Below are 19,206 nucleotides of genomic sequence, written 5' to 3' on the forward strand. Positions count from 1 at the left end.
CCATTGTAAGCATGTTTCCTGACCAGGCAGCTTGTTGCGGTGCACAATGAGGTCCTTTCTGTGGCTGACCAATGGGACAGTGGCACAGCACCATCCCACCGTGCACAGTACCGCTGAGATAACTCATGTCACACACACACACACACACACACACACACACACATATATCAAGCCCAGTACCGCTGAGATAACTCACGTCAGCCACGTTTTACAGAAAACCAGCAGCGCCAAGTCCACTTTTCTGAATGGGAAATAGATAGGAAAGTGTGTGCACACTCTACACACATACTGTATGCACACAGACATGTACACATTTATACCGACACACAGACAGACACAGACACATATATGCACGCACACACATACTGTACACACACACATACAGTATATACACATATGCCCCCCCCCCCCCCCACACACACACACACACGCACACATGTACACACAAACACACTACCCATGGCCATTTCACTGATAACTCGGAAATCATTCCATGCCATTTTGCTTGAAAGCACACACAACATTAATGGGTATTTTACATTTTAAATGTATTATGCATGGACAACTAATTATTAACCCATAAACACTGATTTTGTAAGGCTGCAGACACAAAATGTAATGGCTGCTCAGAGATCTGACGTAGTCTAACTTATTATTATATTAAATATTTAAAAACTATATAAATCATAAAGGTGATGTCTGCACTGGTATCCTTTCAGAAGTCAATCCACATCCTCAGACGTGTTTACTTTTGTCTTCCTAGCAGTTCTGCTCATTCTGTCATCAAACCTTAGTTGTAGCTGCATGCTTCTATTCTGGGAGCGTACCTATGTGCCTGGGGTCCTATGTGCCCCGGGTCCTATGTTTCCCGCTTTGTATGGGACCGGGGAACATAGGACCCTTTTTTAACACCCTAACCATAACCCTAACCCTAACCCCGAGCGGGGAACATAGGACTTGGGGAACATAGGGATGACCCCTCTATTCCAGCCAAACAATGAATACTTAGGCCCCTATTTTCCACCCTGGCGCATGGCGGAAAACTCGTTTTCCACCCGACGCAAAAAGTTTATTTTCATATTTTGCACGTGTCATTTTTAAACAATGTGCCAGGAGGTGTGGCAATGACCAACCTAGGGAGTGGTCTGGCGCAATGTCTAAAAATCACTATTGTATACTACCTAAAACGCATTACGCCACTGACCAAGAGAAACCTGGTCAGAAGTCCATGGCGAGTTGTTCATATGTTATTTTAAGAGCGCATTATCAACAGTGATATGGGCAGGTGCACAACGCACTATCCTTCTTTCATCAGCACACATCCATAATGTAAAGTATAAAGTGCAGGTAAACTATAAAACTGTCCCACCTTAAATGTACAGTTCTTGATTATAATCCATTACATTTTTGTTGTGCTGTTGATTTCAAAAAGATATCTACTGTGCTGAGGCGCAACTGGCTATAGCGCCCTTACCACACTTGGGTCCAAGTGCCCACGGGGACCCGGGTTTGAGTCCGTCACGGGTCACATCCTGATCCCACCCCATCTCGCTTTCTCTTTCCCACCTACTCTGGGATAGTCTCTTCACCATCCCTTTACAATAAAGGCAAACCCTTCCCATAAAAAAAACACAATTAAAATAAAAAATATATAAATAAAAATAAATAAATAAATAAAAGATATCTACAGATAAATGTTCTTGAAGAAAGGACTAGGGCTAATCAAGGACTGCTCTCAGAACAGCAAGAGAGGCATGTTGACCCCTGACCTTTGCTGGTGGCCCAGGTCCTGAAGCAGGTTGTCTGTGTGCCGGTGGCGGATGGGCCCGTCAGTGTCGCCCAGCTTCTTGACCTCACTGCGCACAAAGTACCAGAGCTCCCGCACGCCATTCTCAATCTTCCTCCGCAACTCCTCATGCTCCTGGCCAGGGCCCACTGCAGAGACAGGGAGGGGGAGAGAATGAGGGATAAAGAGAAGGGGAGAGAGAGAGAGAGAGTAAATAAATACATGAGCAGTATCTTCCCCCAGATGTAAAAAATACATTAAGAGCTTTGAACATTTGCCACAGAGTGAAAATAAGCCAGTATTTTGAGGTGAAAATAGAGAGTGTAAAAATATACTGTAGCTCAAGAAAATACCAAAGCCTGCCAGAACTAAACAATTGTAAAGTACACTGCCAAGCAAAGATACAATTCACACTATATTTGGGAGGCTTATATTTTGGTAATGTTTGCTTTTAGCGGTTTGTTCAACTCTGTAATTAATATATCTTTCGGTTACACTTTACTTGACAGTATCGACATATGAGTTACATGACACTGTCATGAACGTGTCATAAACAAGTCATAAACATTTATGACATAAAGCTTCTGTTATTAAGTGACATTTGGTTTTTGTCATAACAAGTTAGGGTTAGGATTAGTGTTAGGTTTAAGGTTAGGGTTAGGGTTCATGTGTTATGAGTGTCATGTGTTCATGACAGTGTCATGTCACTTATGTTGATACTGTCAAGTAAAGTGTTACCTATCTTTCTCTCAGAAATGTACACAACTATAACATGTACCACATACATACAGTTTTTCACGACATATTTTAGGTTCTATAGCTTTGTTTACATCCACCTGGTAGGCAAGGGACAAGTTGAACCCATTGAACATCGTTGTCTGCAGCTGCCTCTCAGTAGGCTACATCTCTGTATTTCAGCAATGTCAACATTTCAGGCATCAATAAAGGTGATGATGAAACGTTATCCCATTGTTCAATATTTGATAGCCTGTCACAGGAACGTTATTTCGCTAAAATTGCCCTGATTTGGTGCATTGATCTGTATCGATAACGTTATGGGAGAACCTGCATGTAGCCTAATGGTAGATCCAGCCTAACTTTTTCTCTTCAAAACTCGGTTTACACGAAGACGACAGACTTTCTTAGAAGCTGTGAAATTTGGCCAGAAAGGAAAATGTCTTCCCTCTGAAAGTTGACACAAAATTAAACAATATTTGACCATTTAACTTCAACTGGACAGCGACAGGTTTTGGTAGGCAGTAGACGTTAAAACGGTAGCTTACAGTTATAGCCAGCATCAGTCAGCTATCATGTAACATTAATGGCGTTAAATTCATGAATCCTGTAACATATTATAACAATTAACAGCGATGGCTTATTCGAAGACGATCTGCATGGATATATAACCACCCAGAAAAACTCAGAATGTGAGTGATACAGTTCATTAATTGTATGAAACTTTTTGTTAGTTATCCATTGCAGCATCGGGTATATTAGGCTGTTATGCTAGCTCAGCCTTTAAATATGCTGTTATTGTGGTCATGTGGACTTGATTAAACGGGTAAAGATCATTCATAAACTGCTTATTTCTTACATGACTGAATCAGTAGCCTAGGTTCAACAGTGGTGTTTGCTGTTGTTGTGTGTGATCGCTAACAATTCATAGGATCAAATCAGTTTATTTTGACATACGGGAGTTAGCCTAACTGACCTGTAGGCTATAGCACATGAGCCTATTCTGTTTTCATTTATTAGCATTTGTTGTGATTAAATAATCAAATGATAATCATGACAACTTGAAATAGAAGGACAGAAGGGGAATGATGTCCACAAGCACGAATTTCACAAAGAGACAAATTAGAACAAACTGTTCCGGTAAAAATATTCTTGCCATGTTTAAAATGCTGCACTTTTTCCCTTCATAGCCTATCTCTGGCAATTCATTTTTGGAGGACTGTAGATAGTTGCATTTTAGCCTACGTCTTAGTAGACAGTAGCCTAGGATACACCATTAGGCAATCTTGAGAATAAAAGACTTCACAGCTGCTAACGATCATCCTCCACAACCATGAGGATAGGTAGGCTAAACGGTCGTTCGTCGCCTTTTTGCTTCTTATTGTAAAACCAACTGTTAGGGCCTACACAAGTGGTCGGCATCCCGGTCAATATTTGATAATCAAAATTTCAATTTTGAAGCTATTTGTAACTATGTGTAGCCTATGCAACCCAACTGTTGTAGGCTTGCCTACCACTCTGCAGTGCCTTGCCTACCATTCTTGCCTACCACTCTAGTTGTAAGCAAACGGTGACGTCACATTAGAACGGAGGTGCAAAACCTTAATATTACATTATATTATAATTTCTTTGCATCTTACTTTAAGTATACAGCTATAGCATGATTAAGTCATGACAGTGTTCCATAGATCTGGTTTGATTTGAGTGAGTAAGAGAGAAAGTGTAAGAATGAAGAAGGAAAAAGTTTCACTTCATGACCAAACAGGAAGGAAATAAATTAAGAAGAAGATGTTTGAATTATCCTTAATAGAAGGTGTGAGAGGGCATGAAACACCTGCCCACACTAGGCAGAGGAATAAATGGCAACTGCCGTGAGACGTGAGATGCTTTCACTGGTTTAGGTCAGTAAACTTTTTAGCAATTCTCAGAAACACTCAGATAGTGCAGACAACTCTCTTTCTCTGTCTCTGTTTCTGTCTTTGTGTGTGTGTGTGTGTGTGTGTGTGTGTGTACGTACGCCACACATGTGTGATATAAGAGTGAGAGAGAAAGAAAGAATGATAGAAAATGGACTCTGACTCTGAACTACCCCTGTAAGAAAGCATAGGTCGAAGTTACAGGTTACTTAGCCCACAAAGAGTCCATTTGTTAGCCTAACAGGAGAGCATAAAGGCCTTCAGCTCAGCTATCAACCACACCACTCTCTGGGGCAATGTGTACAGCAGATCTGGAACACTGAACTGGCTGTGTTCACAGAGGCAAGTACAGCGACAAATGCAGCCATGTGCTGACGAAGGATGGAAAGTGCTCTTCTGGAAAAGAGCATAATGGTAGAGCTAAGCTCTTGAGTTGAATTGAAATTTCCGTGAAATGCCTAGACAAAGACCTGCTATGGAGTGTGGATGAGTCATGCGCCTTTGTATAATGAGGTGAACAAAATGCCCACCGCAAGGCCATGGCTTTATTTTTTTGCATTTGTGTGTGTGTGTGTGTGTGTGTGAAATTAGAGAGAATAGATGAGTGGGCAAAGTCTCTCCGCTACGAGGTGCTATTTAGGCTATTCATCTTTCAGAGTAGACAACTTTGACCTTTGACCTTGCCCAAACACGATTTCTCAAACATACAAAGCTCAAAGCTGCAGACAAATTTGTATCTCATCCAAACTGTACATAGAGTTTAGCATTCATTTAAGGCACATGCCACAGAACAGTACACTACTTTTGTCCTGCAAATACACATAAAATGTCTCTGCATGCACTACTACTTATATTTGGTAAACAGTCACAGATCCTTTCTGTCTTTTTGTTTTTGGTCAGTCAACTCACTTCACTGATATGAAACACATGGCGTTTGTATTTGTTGTGCTCTTTTCTTGATGCCATCTCCATTAGCATAATTTGATTTAGAACATGCTTTAATCCAGGTTACTTGCAGTAAAAGTGAGTAACATTGTAACTTGGTTTTAAGCTCTGTCATCTCATAGTTTATTACAGTCTTGAATTTCCCCTTGGGGATCAATAAAGTAAGTATCTATCTATCTATCTATCTATCTATCTATCTATCTATATCTAGTTTAAACAACACATAAAAGTTTTACTATTCTCTGCAAAAGTTTGATCACATTAGGACCCCCCAAACCAACACACACACACACACACACACGCACACACACACAACACACACACACACACGCACACACACACAACACACACACACACTAAGGCTTCCCCAGTTCCGATTACCCCAACAGGAGTTCACACTCTTTTACTGGGTATGCTATCAAAGGAACGAGGGACCATGCATAAGCTTCTCTACTGCTCTCTCTCTCTTTCTCTCTCTCTTTCACTCTCTCTCTCTCTCTTCTCTTTTCTCTTTATCTCTCTCTGTCTGTCTCTCCCACTCTGGGTATGGGGCTCTGGATGTTTTTTTAGTCCCTCTTCCCCCTGCGGCAACACAGCTTGGCTGAACCTTATCCGACCTACACAAAAGTGCACCAACACACACACACACACACACACACACTCTCTCTCTCTCTCTCTCTCTTTCTCTCTCTCACACACACACACACATACACACACACACACACATCCAAATGTACACACACAATACACCGAAACACACATACAGTATAAATAATATCTTATCTTATATAAAATAACCTCTCTCTCTACAACTGTCCAGTCAGCTCTAAGTCAGTACTTCTCCTGATTGGTCCACTGGGCTACAGAGGTCAGCACTGATTTCAGCCGATTTTCTCACCACCCCTAACTCTTTAGATAAAAAAAATAAAAATAGGGGGGCGCTGTGGCATAACAGGCTACAACGCCCATGCCATGAACGGGTCCAAGTGCCCACGGGGACCCAGGTTTGAATCCGACCTGCGGTCATTTCCCGACCCCACCCCATCTCTCTCTCTCTCCCACTCGCTTCCTGTCTATCTTCACTGTCCTATCTGAATAAAGGCAAAAAGGCCAAAAAATATACTTTAAATAAAATAATAATAATAATAATAACTAGAAAATGTAATTCCAGGGAATTACGAGTGCATGAAAATGAAGCTAGGACAGACATAGCATAGCTTAATAAAAAGTTGATAGTTTAAAACTGACGTAGTTTAAAACTGACATAGACAGTTTAAAAGTTGAATGTAGATAGTTTAACAGTTGTTAATAGACAGATAGTTTAATGAATGTTGAAAGCGTGTTGGTAGGCGTGTTGGTAGTTTAAAGGCTCTATATAGGTAGATAGTTGACGATAACTGACAGTTGGAATGGCTCTAATGTTTGCTAGCAGTTATGCTAACAAAGCTAATTATTTTGACCAAGTTCCTTAGTTAACTTAGCTCATGTTTTCTAGCAGTTTTGGAAAAAATGCTAATAAGCTAACTATGCTAACCATGTGACTTAGCTAACTTAGCTAATCATTTTTAGCAGTTATCCAAAAATGCTAACAATGCTAACTATGCTAATCACGTTACTTAGCTAATCATTTGTAGCAGTTTTACTAAAAATGCTAACTATGCTAACCATGTGACTCAGCTAACTTAGCTAATCATTTTTAGTAGTTTTGTTAAAATGCTAACAATGCTAATGATGCTAACTAGCTAACTAGCTAGTGAGGACTTTTATTTTGAAACAGTTGAAGGCAGAGGATACAGTTGATGGGAGTCATAGTTGACAAACAGTTACAGTAACAGTTGAACAGTTGACTAAATTACATGAAATGAATTCATTTGAATAAAAATGTGATGTGACAGAAAAGCAGTTTCACCAGCAGAAATCTGAGGAAAGATTAGAGGTGTACTGCAGGTCAGAGGTGGGGGGTGAGGGGTCAAAAGGTGAGTTGTCTCACCGTCTCCAGAGCGCTGCTGGTAGCTGTGGATCTTCTCCTTGGCTCTGTTCAGCTGCTCCTCCAGTGTACGCAGCTTCTCCACGGCCACCGGCCCCCTCTCTGACTGCCCCTCAGGGATCCTACACACACACACAAACACATGCACGCGCGCGCACACACACACACAAACACACACACATGCACATGCCCGCACGCGCACGCACACACACACACACACACACACACACCGACATGCATACATACAAATTAATATACAAGAAACACAGTCATTTAGTACAGTACAGTACATCCAGTACAATACACACACAAACACACACACACACATACATACACACACTCCCACACACAGAAATATGAAATAGTTAACAAATGTTCGAAACGGAGATGTTCTCTGCATTTCAAAGAATGTTGCCTATTGTCAATCAGTTTTATGTATTTTTTTTTTTTAAAAGCTCCTTGTCAGGGAGTGTTATCTGCCTCTGAGTATAGGAGGTGTAGGTGTTGCCATTTAACTATACACACCACCTCTTAGCAGGAGTCCAATGTCAACAGATGACCGCATTCCTGAACAATGTACATTATTATATTAGAAACATAATGAATATAGCATTTCCATTTTTAGAGGTTGCCATACACACACACACACACAAACCGTATAAAGAAGAGCAATTAGTAAATTCAGCAGTGGAAATCGTATGCGCTTGATTGCTAATTAGAGTGTAAATGGTGTCTCTGCTTCGTCTCGGCCCATTCAGACACACTCACTTTAAATGTATTTCACTGCAAACAAGCCTAATGAGTATTTGTGAAGCCATGAATGCTAAAACAGCCTGTTTTGTCTTCTTCATTTAAGAAGAATGTGATGAAGATAATGAGGAGATGCACTGCTTTATGCCAGGCTGTTTATGGCTTTACAGGCTAACCACGGAGAGCAGTGCTGTCGCCTTTTACATGGACATGTATGCACTCTACAGGCAGGCAAACATGGTTTTGTACAAGGACACACACACACACACATAAACAGACATACACACACACGCACGCACACAAACACACACACACACACACACACTCACACACAAACACACACGCACACAAACTCACACATCACACACACACACACACATACACACACACACACACACAAACACAGTGGCCACTCCAGGAACCATATAATGCAGACTACACAGGAAGTAAAAGTGCAAGCATGCGCTTCACTGAAAACACCAGCTCATTAAGCACATACTAGAGTCATACTCAAGGCTCGGCTATGTCCAGCTCACTGATGTCCACTCACTCAGTCGCTCAACACACACACACACACCACTTTTCTCTGTCCTTTCTTCACACTTTTGTCCAGGTTTCCTCTTCCAGTGCACATTTCCTCTCGACTGGAACTAAAGGACCACTGCAGAGATGACCCTGAATATGTATGTGCATTAATATGTATGCATATGCATAACCAAGACACCCTGAGAATATGCAAAACCACACACTTTAGCATAACAGAATAAAGAACTGTCCTAAACGGAAACTCCCTCAGGGAAGCCAACAGACATGCACACACACACACACACACACACACACACACACACACACACACACACACACACACACACACACACACACACACACACACACAAACCTCCCGGATGAGTTCTAAAAGGGCTTAGTCAGTGGTATTACAGTGATGTGGCCTGCGCACTTTGTTCCACTACCTACTTAATGGCCAGCTGTACTTTGCTGTCCAGTTGCTAGACCTGAGCCTGGTTAATTGACCAGTACTGATTACTGATAATTAGAACACTGTTATAAACTCGCTCACTCTATATCTAACTCATTCAAACTAGTACCGTAATTTCTCGTCCATTTATACAATTATTTTGTGACATTTCTTCAGCTATGAGGTCAATACAGGCAACATTAACATTCTGGAGGAACAGATTAGGCAGTCTGCCGAGAGACTTTCCCCAATAGGCGCCATTGGATCATTCCAAACCTCACACAATGATCCAAAAAATACAGCCAAACAAGAAAGGCAAGAAATAGTAAACAGAGAACAATATCATCATTTTAGAGTGGCCCAGCAAAAGTCCAGACCTCAATCTGTCAAAAAAGTGAGCACAAGGCCAGAGTGATGGCAAATAATCATTCCTGCCTCAAAACCCTGATTGCTGCTAAACAGTTGTGGTCTAGAATCATTGTGGATGATGCCATAAATTCATAATTCATTCATAAAAATGTTAAAAATATGAAACACTTCTTTTTTGATTTCATGTTTCTCCCACATCGTCTTACAACCTTTTATTATACGGCTCTTCACAATGCTAGTAGAACGCTCCATTGACTTGAATAGGATTTCCCAACGTTCTACGGTAAAATAAATTCATGTAATTACCGCTGCAAACATATAATTACCGCTGTGGGCAAAAGTAAGCACATGGCGGAGGACATGTTTAACAGATGGTGGATGATATATCTGTAACTTGCTGAAGCTAATCCTCTAAATCCTGACCCCCTGGCACACACACACACACACACACACACACACACCTAAGGTAAGGCGTATATGCCAGGGCAGTGGACAGTGCCCTCCTTCCTCGTAAAAACACCCTTCATCATCACCCTTCATCAACTCTTGGCCTGGCTACTCAGGTCCCTCAGGAGGGTAGAGGGTACAGTATATGTGCAGTAAATCTATATGCAAATGGATACGCTATGCACTGTTACACTTAAAAGGTCTGACCAGATGAGACTCATTTTCACATCAAGGTGCAACCCACTGTGGGCAGATTCAGTCTGTGTCTGTCACTATCACTCTCAAGAACCCCCCCCCACACACACACACACACAAACTATGACACATATGCACACACACATACATTACATATTACACATATGCATACACACACAGAGACAGACTATGGCATATATGCACACACACACGCACATACGCACGCAACAAACGCACGCACGCACACACGCACACACACACACACACCTGGATGCCTCAGAAGACAATCAAGGAATGAAACAAGTGGATAGCTATTAGGCTGAAATCCCAACATCCGAGCCCCTTCACCTCTCCTGTCTGTCTCCAGTGCCTCTCTCTGTGTCTCATCAATCTCTCTATCACTCTAACATCATCCCTCTTTCTCTCTCTCTCTCTCACACACACACACACACACACAACACTCTCTCTCTCACACAACACACTTTAGCCTCTTCAGAGGTCAGAGTCAGAAGACCCATCACTCATCCTGTCCTCAGCACAATGTCAAACCATGCGTTGTGTGTGTGTGTGTGCGTGTGCACGAGTGTGTGTGTGTGTGCGATGCATGAGAGCGAGAGAGAGAGGGAGAAAGAGAGAGTGGCAGAGTGAGAAAGAAAGAAATGGAGAGACAGGAGGACATAGAGAAAAACAGACAAAAGAAAGCGTGAATGAGGAGGAGAAATGTGGAGACGTGTGACGGATGGAGAAGTCCTGCTCTGCTGAGTGCACTTAGACTAAGAGTGGACTAGTCCACAGCACAAAGGCCTACAGAGAGGAGTGCAAACAACTCACACAACACACAAAACCAGACAGACAGAGGAAGAGAAAGAGAAGAAGTTAATAAGACTGCTGTCAAAAATGCTGTCAAAAAATGTCTTTCTGTCTGAGTGTCTGTCCGTTTGAGTTTCTGTTTGAGTGTCTGTGTGTCTGAGTGCCTGTCTGTCTGTCTTGTGTAGTGTCAATTACAGTACTAAGACATAATGCTGAGTGCATTGGTTTGAGAATAAATTGTTCCATTTTTGAAAGTTGATTTATGTTTCAGATCTTGTATTAAGTTCTGGTGCTACTAGACACACAATGTCTCAGGCAGGTTTTGAACTCTGGTCTCCTGGGCTGCAGGCCTTACCAATATACTATTCTAAAATTTGACCAATTCAAGTGATACATTTTAGCCTGGGTTTTCCCATGCTGCCTTACGCACGATTTTATTCACGCTGCTAGGCAGTCTGGATTCCATGGAGCAAATTTTTGCCTCAGTTAGGGGACCAATCACAGAACGGAGGGAGGGCAGCAAGACGATGACGACACACCGAAGCCGTTATGAGCTACGTACAGACGCATTTGATAGACATTCGTAGCGCCCAATAAACGGCTCTGGGCATTCGTAAACCACGTTTCAAATACGAGAAAATGAATGTCTAGTTCCCAGACCCCATCTCAATGAGATGAGGTCTGACGTTAGCCAGGCTAGATAAATTTAAGAATTTGAACTAATTTTAAAAACAGACATAATGTGCCTCGGGTGAGCTATGAACCCAATTCCTCCAGATTTGTATGCACTTGACTTACTAATTGAGCAACTGTGCATTCTGAGCTTGAATCCACTGGTGTGCCTAGATCAGGTTGTAGCACAGTGGAGCACCATGACAGGTGTCAAAATAAAGCTTGTATTTCTGTTTGAACCCACCGTTTGGTCTGTATATTTTTGTTTGTGTGAGTATATGGTTTTGTGTCTGTCAGGTGTGTTAGTTCGTGTCTTTTATACATTTATGTGAATGTGTATTTCTGTATTGTTTATTACTGACAAAAGTTATGCATTTTGAACTGAAGAAATTGTAGAGTTTAGATTAAATGGATGTATTTCTGTAAGTTGATGCATGTTTGAGATCTTGCCCTGAATTTACAGTATGTGTGCATTGTAGTATACAGTATGTATATGTACTGTATGTTTGTGTGTGTGATTATTTAAACTGATTATTGCTGTCTGCTCTTAAAGGAACCGTATGTAAGAAAAAAATATTTCAATTAATCATAAAATGGCCCTGATATGTCACTAAACATTAAGAAATCATGTTCATTTCAAACACTTATATCACTGACAACAGTAGTCCAGCCAGGATATTGTCATTTAAAAAGTGAAGTTGCAGCCCTCAACTGTTGTTGATGTTGTGTTTTGTCATGTCATGTTGTGTTTTGGCCTGATGCGCCACCCTTTACCTATCTACTAATTATACGAAGTATAAATCAGTAGTGTTTCAGCATCCGCGTTGGCAACCTCGAGTCAAGGGGGAGGGGGAGGGGATACACCGCTCTTCAGTATTTTGAAAGTGATTGCAGTACCAGTTTTGGCCACAATCTTACATTTGGTTCCTTTAATGTTCAATGTGGCTCACTTGAGTGCAATACAAATTCCATTTGGAGCAATAAAGGTTTCATCATTTGTGTCTGAGTACTGTAGTTCATTTCATTGCTTGATCTAAGCAGGCTTTGAAAGTAAAATTTAACCTGGAAACATTTTTGAAAAGTTCAGTTTTCAATTGAGATTAGTATCAGCTTTGAAATTGATCCCCTTGTTGCATGCTGGTTTAGTGTGTGTATTGTATGTATATTTGTGTTGTCTTTCATTTCATTAGTTGATCTTGGCTTCAGTGGAGCTTTTAAAGTAAACTGGGAACTTGCAGGTTTCCATCAGTTTAGATTAAATCTAAATCAATTGAGATTAGAATCATCTTTAAAATCGATTCCCTCATTAACATGCTGGTTTAGCATTGCAGACACTTGTGTTACATAATTTGGCCAGAATTTGGCTACTTGTTTGAAAAAAGGCCTCACAGGTTTCAAACTCGGGACTCTTAGGTTGCAGGTGGCTGGCTTACCATTGAGCCACTTTTTTTAGTATATTTTTTGGGCTTTTATGCCTTTTAATGAGAAAGGATAGTGGAGAATGACCGGAAGTGAGTGGGAGAAAGAGTCGGGGTGGGATCCGGAAAGAAGGATGGTGAGGCTAGGCATTAATGCATTTGAGAGATGAGCACCATTGGAAAATTGATTATTATGGCACCACCTTTAGGCACAGTACCTGGGATTTCGGGGTCTGAGTAGGGACCGGGGTTTGGGACCACCTTTTGAAATGTCAAATTCCTGGGACTTACGGCTCCCACACAGTTGCGTGCATTGCAGTGCTGGAGACGCATCCCGTTCACTTTACATGGGCTTATGTCATTCGTTGCCGAACTGAATTGTGGGTCCGTTGCATCGCGTTGCTCCTGTCACTCGCATTGAGAAGTTCAACTTTTGCTGCACCGACGGACAGCACCAGCCAATCAAATTACGGTTATACCTTGAGTTATTTGCATAGCTACCGTCGGGAACACCCACTGGCATGCGTTGACGGAACGCAACTGTGTGTGGGAGCCGTTATGGTTTTTGCTGCACAACCATATTTAGCCGGAGCAAAATAATAATGAGAACAAAAAACAATAGGCTTCCTGAAGCTTCTCTGCTTGGACCCCTAAATATTCCATGCCAGTTAAATATAACCAGTAATTAAACTGTATTTTGGTCTGGAGCAAAGAGTAGCCAACCATGCAGCAAATAACTAACAACATAATCAATAAATTACAATATTGTGAGATTTCTTTAACACAGTCACCTCTATTGCTACCCCCCAACCCACCCAAAGCTCTCTGGGACTGTGGTCATGCTGTCAGGTTCAAGCAGCTTTATTTGCATGTCCAATGGAAATCCACTTATGTGCGGTCTGCAGAGTAAAAACAACCAGACAAGCAAACATCGAGTTCGATCTTTTACAAATCCAATCCAAACCCGTACTGTATGCTGCAGGTTTTGCTGTTCATCTCGTCAACTCTCTCTCTCTCTCTCTCTCTTCCTCACCTTCTCAACCTCTCTCTCTCTTTCTCGAAAGCACACCGATACACACAGACACACACACAAATAAACTCATACAAACTACAAACAAACACACACACACACACACACACGCACACACACACACACTCTCACATTTCTCCTTTCTCCCTGTCATCTCCTAACCACTGTGGTCTTACCCCCCTTTTTTCAATTAATATTGAAATCTGCTTTACTGAGTGAGCAAGCACATTGTGTGGTGTCCTCTGTGTGTGTGTCTGTGTGTGTGTGTGTGTGTGTGTGTGTGTGTGTGTGTGTGTGTGTGTGTCAATATCAATGTCCTTGTGCCATCATGTGTATACCCCCCACACACATACACACACACACACACACACACACACACACACACACACACACACACACACACACAACCCAATATGTCCCTAACCTGTATGCAACTGATACCCACTCATCATCAGTATTGGGAATGGTATCTCTTTCAGCTTCTGTTTGATGAAAGCTTGAGTGTGTCTCTGCTTCAGGAAGATAATGGTTCTGTATTTTGAAATGCACCAGCGCTTACACCCATGAATTCAAACAAATCTGTAAAATACCAAACCACCTTGATGATGCTGAAATTCTTTATTCAGAAGGATACACACACACACACACACACACACACACACAGGCAAACACATAGAAACACACACACACACACACACAAACACACACATACACACGCACACACACACACACACACACACACACACACACACAAACAAACAACACACACACACAAACAACACACACGCACACACACACACACACACACACACATACAAACCACACACATACACACATCATCTCATCCATCCCATTACCGTAGTGACTCGGCCATGCGTCGCAGGTCCTCGTTCTGCTGCTTGAGGCGCTCGAGCTTGGCCAGGATCTTGGAGAGCTCGCGGCTGGAGTGCTCGGGGCGCTCGCTGTCGCGCACCAGGTGCCCGCCGATGTAGAAGAGCAGCGTGCCCCAGGCCAGCAGCACCAGGGTGATCCAGCGCCACGAGCCCGCCCATGGACGCATCTTTCCGGGTCACCCCCTCCTCCACTGCCCCCTGGGTGGCTCCCTGGCTCCTTGCCCTCCTGGGAGGTGGCTTCACGGTGGTCTCACCCCCCCTTTTTTTTTTGGCCTGTTTTTAGTTTTTCTCCAGGGGGGCGATTATTGTTCACCCTCCTTCCCCCCTCCCGTCACGAGCTCTCAGGGTGGGGGTGGGGGTGGGCAGGGGGCTGCATGACCACCTGAGGAGGAGGAGGAGGAGGGGGCACGTTCTGATTGGTGGATGAGGCTGGTTGTGGGAGGAAATGAAGGGGGGGGGGGGGGGGGGGGGGCGGCAGGCTGGGTGAGGTGGGGTGGGGTGTCAAAGGAGGTGGTGGGTGGGCATCACAGATCCCCCAGCTTTGGGGACTAGAGTCAACAACCACATGACCTCTAGACTCAGTGTGTGGGAGGGGGTTGGAGGAGGTTCTGCAGGGCCTCACAGCATAGGAGAAGGGAGAGGTGTGCTGGGCTCAGAAAGTAAGAAAGACAGGCTGTGGTCCTGGGTTATAAGTCCCGCTTGTTGGTGTGATGGGTTGATTCAGGAGCTGTTCAGTGCGATGTACCGGATGTCCAGCTGATCAAAAGAGAGTGGAGTGGCTGACCATTCCTGTGATAAGAAGAGAGATGGAGAGAATGAGACAGAGAGAGAGAGAGAGAGAGAATGAGAGAGGTAGAGGGAGAACAGAGGAGAAGGGAGGGGAGAAAGATATTGATTTATGAGTTGTCTAAGTTGATTATAACATGTAGTCATAAAGTTAAATACACACACACACACACACACACACACACACCAACACACCAACACACACACACACACTCCCTCACTCACTACACCTCCTCTCTCTCACACACAAAAAAACAGTCAAAGCTGAAGCAGAGTGCGTGGACGCTGGCCAAAGCCCTGTGCCCCCTGCAAGATTACTCTGACACGCGGTCGTGTCTCAGGATATGAACACGTCCCTCTCTGTCCTTCCAGACGTTGACCCAGACGTCTGCTGTCTCCCCGCCGACCCCCTTGGCTCACTGCCTATTCCCTTCCTATCAGACTGTTTGCTTATTTGTCTGTCTGCCTGTGTGACTGTCTGCCTCCCTCTCTCCCTTCCTTCCCAACCTGTCTGTCTGATTATGACCGCCGCTAGCGAAGCTAGCGAAGCGGTCATATAGGGATTGTCAAAGTTTTTTTTTTATTTTTTTTATTTTTTCCGTCATCTACTTCCTGAATTTTTGGTCAACGATACCCGGGACACCGAACCACCGGGGCACATGAAATTTGGTGGGTATGTAGCCCCACTAGACTTTTACGGAAACATTTCGTTTGGTCCCCGGGGGCCACTCCCCCACCACGCTGGGCCCCCCGAAACCCAAAAAATGCAGTTTTTCCTAAATAACTACCTGAACCGTGGCACCGAGGATGAAGACATTTTTATGGTATGTTGGTCTCAAGGGCCCACATCAACCTAGCCCATAATCCCTCATTTGTGATTTGTACCCCCCCGGTAAAAAATGAAAATGCAATATTATTCTGCTTTAATCGCCCCTCTCTTCAGTTAAGATGTTCAGAACTGCACCAAATTTTATGTGTATGATTAACCTGACATTCTCTGGGGGTATGCCAAGTTTCGTAGAATTTCATCCATGGGGGTCTAAAAAAATTAAGTTATGTGTACATTTAGTGACTGTACACTCATTGGCCTGTAGATGGTGGTGCACACATATACACACGCACACACACACACACACACACAGGTACGCATACGCATACCATCAGTATCGGCAATTACAACGGCCGATACATAATTACAAATTCAGTAGAATTAAAGGAAAACCAAATATTCATCATAATAATAATAATTTGGCTGCATTTCCAGTATTGGCGTCACATAGTCGTTTGTCCACCAGATGGCGCATCGTTGCAGTGAGACGTAATTTTGTTGGAAGTTAATCTAAAGTGGGTTGGAAAGACACTACGCTTCCTACAAGGACAAGACTGTAGTTTACCGCTGAGAACGTCTAATAAGGGTAGGATGATTTCTGCATGACATGTAATTCCCATTTCTTCTTGAAGCCGAAATAAATCTGCGAATGTTTATCGGACATGCTTGGTTTTTACTGCAGGTAGGCTACGTTAATCTTAAGTAATATCAATAGCCTAGAGTAGGTAAAATAATGTTACCGTTAGCATTGGTTGAGTGATAGAGGCCAATTTGATTATTGATGTATTTGTAGAAAACCATAAATGCGGTTATAGGCTACCAAGAACATTGATAACAGCACTAATTGCATCTTTCGACTGTCATCTCATTTGCTTATAACCATAACCTAGGCTACTAACAGGAGCTAAGTGAGTTAGCCACAACATGTTCGCTATGTGATGGTTTTCTAATGGAAAATATAGGCTACCTGAAAGATAACCTGATGATGCATCCTAACACCGGGCTGGGACATTTAGCTCAAAGTCTCAAAAAGCATCTGAGTCAACGTTCATTCCCAAACACCCATATAGGCTACTTCAATCCTCTATTTTCAAAGGTGATTCAAGTAAGGAAGAGCATGGCTCAAAGTAAAGTAACTAGGACTGAAACTACATAAATTCGTCAAAGTGAATAATTTGTGTCAACTCGCCGCAATGTAGATTAATTAATGCACCCGTGATCTACATCTCTATTTAAACCAAATGTTTTAGAGCGCACGTTGAGAGATGTATCCAGGGCAGGGCTGTACCTGCAAATATTTGTTGCACCTGCTACAAAAATCATTCTTTGCGATGGATGATTTAGTACCAACGTTACACCGGTCCAATACAGTTTTGCCTATGGCTATACCGTGAGACTGAGACGTTTTTTGTTTGTTCGAAGTGCGTGTTTAGGGTGTGAGAGGGGAGTCGATGTGCTTTGATTCCAGCTTGGTAGTAGTAGTCTATGCGATTAAAAAACACGTGTGTGTGAAGTATCCAAACAATGATAACGCATTCATTATGGCTGCTTTAGCCATAGACCTTGAGCTACTGTACAGTGGGTTGGGTTCCATTTAGAAGTGTCGCTTTCCGTGATTCACACAGCTGCGTGAAATGTATTACTACTGATATGCAAAACTATTAACTTTTCGCCAAGAGGTGGCAGCTTAAGTCCGCTTGATACTGTAAGCCAGTGTTTCTCAAAGTGTGGTCCGGGGACCACTTGTGGTCCGCAAGCTATCCTAAGTGGTCCGTGAGCAGACGTGGTAAAATATAATATAGATGAGTTGTTTGCAATATTGAACCAACTTGTATGTAAATCCAAACAGTTCTGCAACACTGTCTATGTAATATATGCCAGTTTAAATCATAAGAGTCCTCTGACACAATAAGCAAGGAGCCAAGACAATAAGCAAGGTGGTTCTATTGTGTAGGCTTATATACTGTTGCGTTTCTATTTTATTGGTTAAGTGGTCCTTCGTCTGAAAAAGTTTGAGAAACACTGCTGTAAGCCATTGGTTCCCAAAGGAGATTTTATTTGGGTCGCCAGAATAGCCTAGTGACAATTTATGTTGTGTAACAGGCCTAGCATAGGGCCTACCTTATATAGCTTATAGTTTGTTAACAGTCACGGTTTTGTCATAACTCCCTCTATGCAATTTTGCATTTAGAATAGCTCTGAAACCGGGGGCGAACACGTCGCGGGCGCCAGTGCGTGGATATCTCAATTGCAAAATTAAACAATATTTCTATCGGGCGCCTACAATGGACTAGGCTGGGTGAACTCAGCCTGATCTGCCGGCGATTCCTTTTCGATTTCTTAAAAGATTGAGCTTGGTCTGGCGAAAGCCAAACTAACCATGGACCTCATAGTTGCAAAATGCAAGGGAACATGAATCAGCATATTATTTGCACAAACAATAACGGACAGTAGCTCTTCAACTTGGCCCGTTAAAATGTGTATGAACAGTCTAGCAACGCATTTCATGAAGGCCCTTTTGGACATGTCAGTTATTTGCACCACTGGGTAAAACAGCATTTTGTTTTAGACTACTGGTATTTAATTTGTGCATTGACAATAAAGCTGAATATCATATGAACTAGATGACTAAACCTATGCATATGTAGAAGAAGAAACATTC

The 19,206-nt window shown here is 42.6% G+C and overlaps 1 protein-coding gene and 1 long non-coding RNA gene across 2 annotated transcripts in view; both read right to left on the bottom strand.

The window, feature by feature from the left end:
• The window catches only part of fut8b (fucosyltransferase 8b (alpha (1,6) fucosyltransferase)), a 41,027-nt gene extending 25,697 nt beyond the window's left edge, over nucleotides 1-15,330 (bottom strand). The window contains exons 1-3 of the mRNA XM_042095911.1: nucleotides 14,894-15,330; nucleotides 7,373-7,491; nucleotides 1,770-1,935 (exon numbers count right to left, since the gene is read on the bottom strand). Coding sequence (XP_041951845.1) covers nucleotides 1,770-1,935; nucleotides 7,373-7,491; nucleotides 14,894-15,096 — 488 coding nt within the window. The 5' untranslated portion in view covers nucleotides 15,097-15,330. The remainder of the gene's footprint in view (nucleotides 1-1,769; nucleotides 1,936-7,372; nucleotides 7,492-14,893) is intronic.
• A 78-nt stretch (nucleotides 15,331-15,408) lies between these two features.
• The window catches only part of LOC121711742, an 81,458-nt gene continuing 77,660 nt past the window's right edge, over nucleotides 15,409-19,206 (bottom strand). Inside the window, exon 3 of the long non-coding RNA XR_006032424.1 lies at nucleotides 15,409-15,718. This is a non-coding gene — a long non-coding RNA (uncharacterized LOC121711742). The remainder of the gene's footprint in view (nucleotides 15,719-19,206) is intronic.

The sequence above is a fragment of the Alosa sapidissima genome, chromosome 6, assembly GCF_018492685.1.
Source record: "Alosa sapidissima isolate fAloSap1 chromosome 6, fAloSap1.pri, whole genome shotgun sequence".
NCBI lineage: Eukaryota > Metazoa > Chordata > Actinopteri > Clupeiformes > Clupeidae > Alosa > Alosa sapidissima.